This window comes from Tupaia chinensis, unplaced genomic scaffold (genome assembly GCF_000334495.1).
Source record: "Tupaia chinensis unplaced genomic scaffold, TupChi_1.0 Scaffold000104_1, whole genome shotgun sequence".
NCBI classification, from domain to species: Eukaryota; Metazoa; Chordata; class Mammalia; order Scandentia; family Tupaiidae; genus Tupaia; species Tupaia belangeri.
The window spans coordinates 2,115,348-2,117,486 of record NW_006159568.1 but is presented as its reverse complement, the minus strand read 5'-3'; the positions used below and the strand labels follow the sequence as shown (position 1 = coordinate 2,117,486).

Here is a 2,139-nt window from a genome sequence, read left to right as displayed (position 1 = left end):
TTTTGATTTTTTGGGGGCCTTTTTTTTTTTTTTTTTTTTTTTTTTAAGGTTGTTGCCATGGGACACATGAGTTCTCCAGAGAGAAAGACAGTAAGAGGGAAAGTGAGAAATCATAACTGAGGGAAGGTGGCCATGTCACAATTCCCTTTCCTCCATTCTTTTCCTGGGATCTTGGGCACATACACTTGCACACCTGGTGTGTTTCAAGCTGCAGGGTCTGGTACTTGAACCACACTTGGCCATGGGGTAGTCCAGTGCCTTAATCACCATGCCACCTGCTGGCCCCTGCTTGGGCCCTTTAATGTCGACTATGGCTGCAGATGTGCCCCTTTTGCTTATTTCCTCCTTGGTTGTGTTAGTAAGTGGGAGCCTTTTGATAACGATCCCTCTCCTCTAAAAGCAAAAACGAGCAACAGTGAAGTGTGGCCCATTTCTTTCTTGGAACAAGCATCCTTTATTATCAGCAGTTTCTTCTGTTCTACCATAGACTTCTTCTTAATGTGTTTATCTTTTATGATTACAGATGGAAATTGGAGTAGTGGTAAATAGGGATTCTTACAATTTGCTATGCATATTATAATCAGATTATATTCGTGTATCATTTTTGTAATAATAAAAATACTGTGATTTACAGAAGGTGACCTTTCAGAAGGCCCAGGAATACTCTGTCAAGACAGCCCGCTTACCAATCCAGGAATACATGGTCAGACACCCAAACGGGAAGAACTATCATTCGGAGATATTGGCCATCAATCAAGGTACTGCTGGTCCCAGGGCCCACACCCAGTGTGTGTTAGTTCTGGTGCTGCTGCACTGTGTTGTGTTTAGGTGGCCCTCAACTCAGTCTATTCTGTGATTGATGTGCTTGGACTTTACTGCTTGTACTTTGTGATGTGTATTCTGGCCTCTGGGAGGAGTCCTCATATTCTTCCTGGTCCTGTTACATTAAAGGTAGTTGAAGTTGTCCCCTTGGCCTAGAATGTTCTGCTTTCAACCTCTCATTGACCATTGAATTCCTATTTGTTCTTCAGATTCAGTTCATCCATAAGGGACCTTCTTGGTTGGCTTCTGTACCCCACCCATGTCAGGGCCCGTCCTGTGTTCCCTTTTTCCTGTGCTCCTCTCTGTGGAACACTGTCCATTCACAGTCTTGTCTCAGTGTAGGCTGAGGTCGCTGCACGTAACCAGGGCATTTCTTTGCCACTTTCCTCACAGGACCTAGTACTACGTGTGATGCAGAGTAGGTTGAATAAAATATTCCAGAACATCCATTTATTTCCTTATCGGTCATGTACTAGTTCTTTTTCCTTGTGTGGTCATTGTGTTTTCTTTTCCCTCCAACAGTGTTTGATATCCTGTCCGCTTACTTTGAGACTCACAACTGGCCTGAAGCGTTGAAGAGAGGAGTTTCTTTGGGAAAAGGCTACGTTCTTCGGAATTCAGTGGAATGATGAACAATCTGTTTGCAGATGCAGGCAGAAGTGCTGGAGATGCTTTGGCCAAAGAGCAGAGGGTGGTGGCACATATTTTCCTTTACTTGATGTCTTCTTGGATCGTCTTACATAAGCTAAAGTAATGACAGGGACCATATTTTATGTTCTTTTGTGTCGATTATAGTGCCTGGATCATAGGAGTGCCCAGATACGTATTAAATACAAGAAGCCTTTTATAGCAAGAAGTTAGCCTCCAAACCACATGACTTTGGATCTGTTAATTCACTTATGTGTGTTTTGTATTTCTGAAAGATCTTTAGAGTTAGGTTGTTATTGTTATATAAAGAGTTTCATTTTTCACTAAGCTAGCATTAAAATTATGACTTCCTCTAGCCTCTTTTGATGTTGTTGTTTTTTTTTTTTCTATCAGTGATATCCCATTCATAAGTTCTGCAAGTTGTGCTTGTCCTGACTTAACCCTAATTTTGAGTTTCCAAAGCAATTTGTTCCCTTCTTTGGCCCTTATTCTGTTAATCCTTCTGTTCTGCATATGAGTATGGAGGCCTTCTCTCTTCCTGATAATAGGATTCTACTAGGACAATTTGTATGAGTATCTTTGTATCCTTCTGAGCCCTGAGCCTTGTACAAACTAAATTTTTCTTATATAATTAGCAGATCAAATTGTAAAGCAGAAAAGCAGTATTGA

At 41.3% G+C, this 2,139-nt stretch overlaps 1 protein-coding gene across 1 annotated transcript in view; it reads left to right on the top strand.

Annotated features, from left to right (window-relative positions):
• Positions 1-1,825, top strand: part of TRMT10B (tRNA methyltransferase 10B) — a 29,121-nt gene extending 27,296 nt beyond the window's left edge. Inside the window, exon 7 of the mRNA XM_014586014.1 lies at positions 1,374-1,825. Coding sequence (XP_014441500.1) covers positions 1,374-1,451 — 78 coding nt within the window. The 3' untranslated portion in view covers positions 1,452-1,825. The remainder of the gene's footprint in view (positions 1-1,373) is intronic.
• The last annotated feature ends 314 nt before the right edge of the window (positions 1,826-2,139 follow it).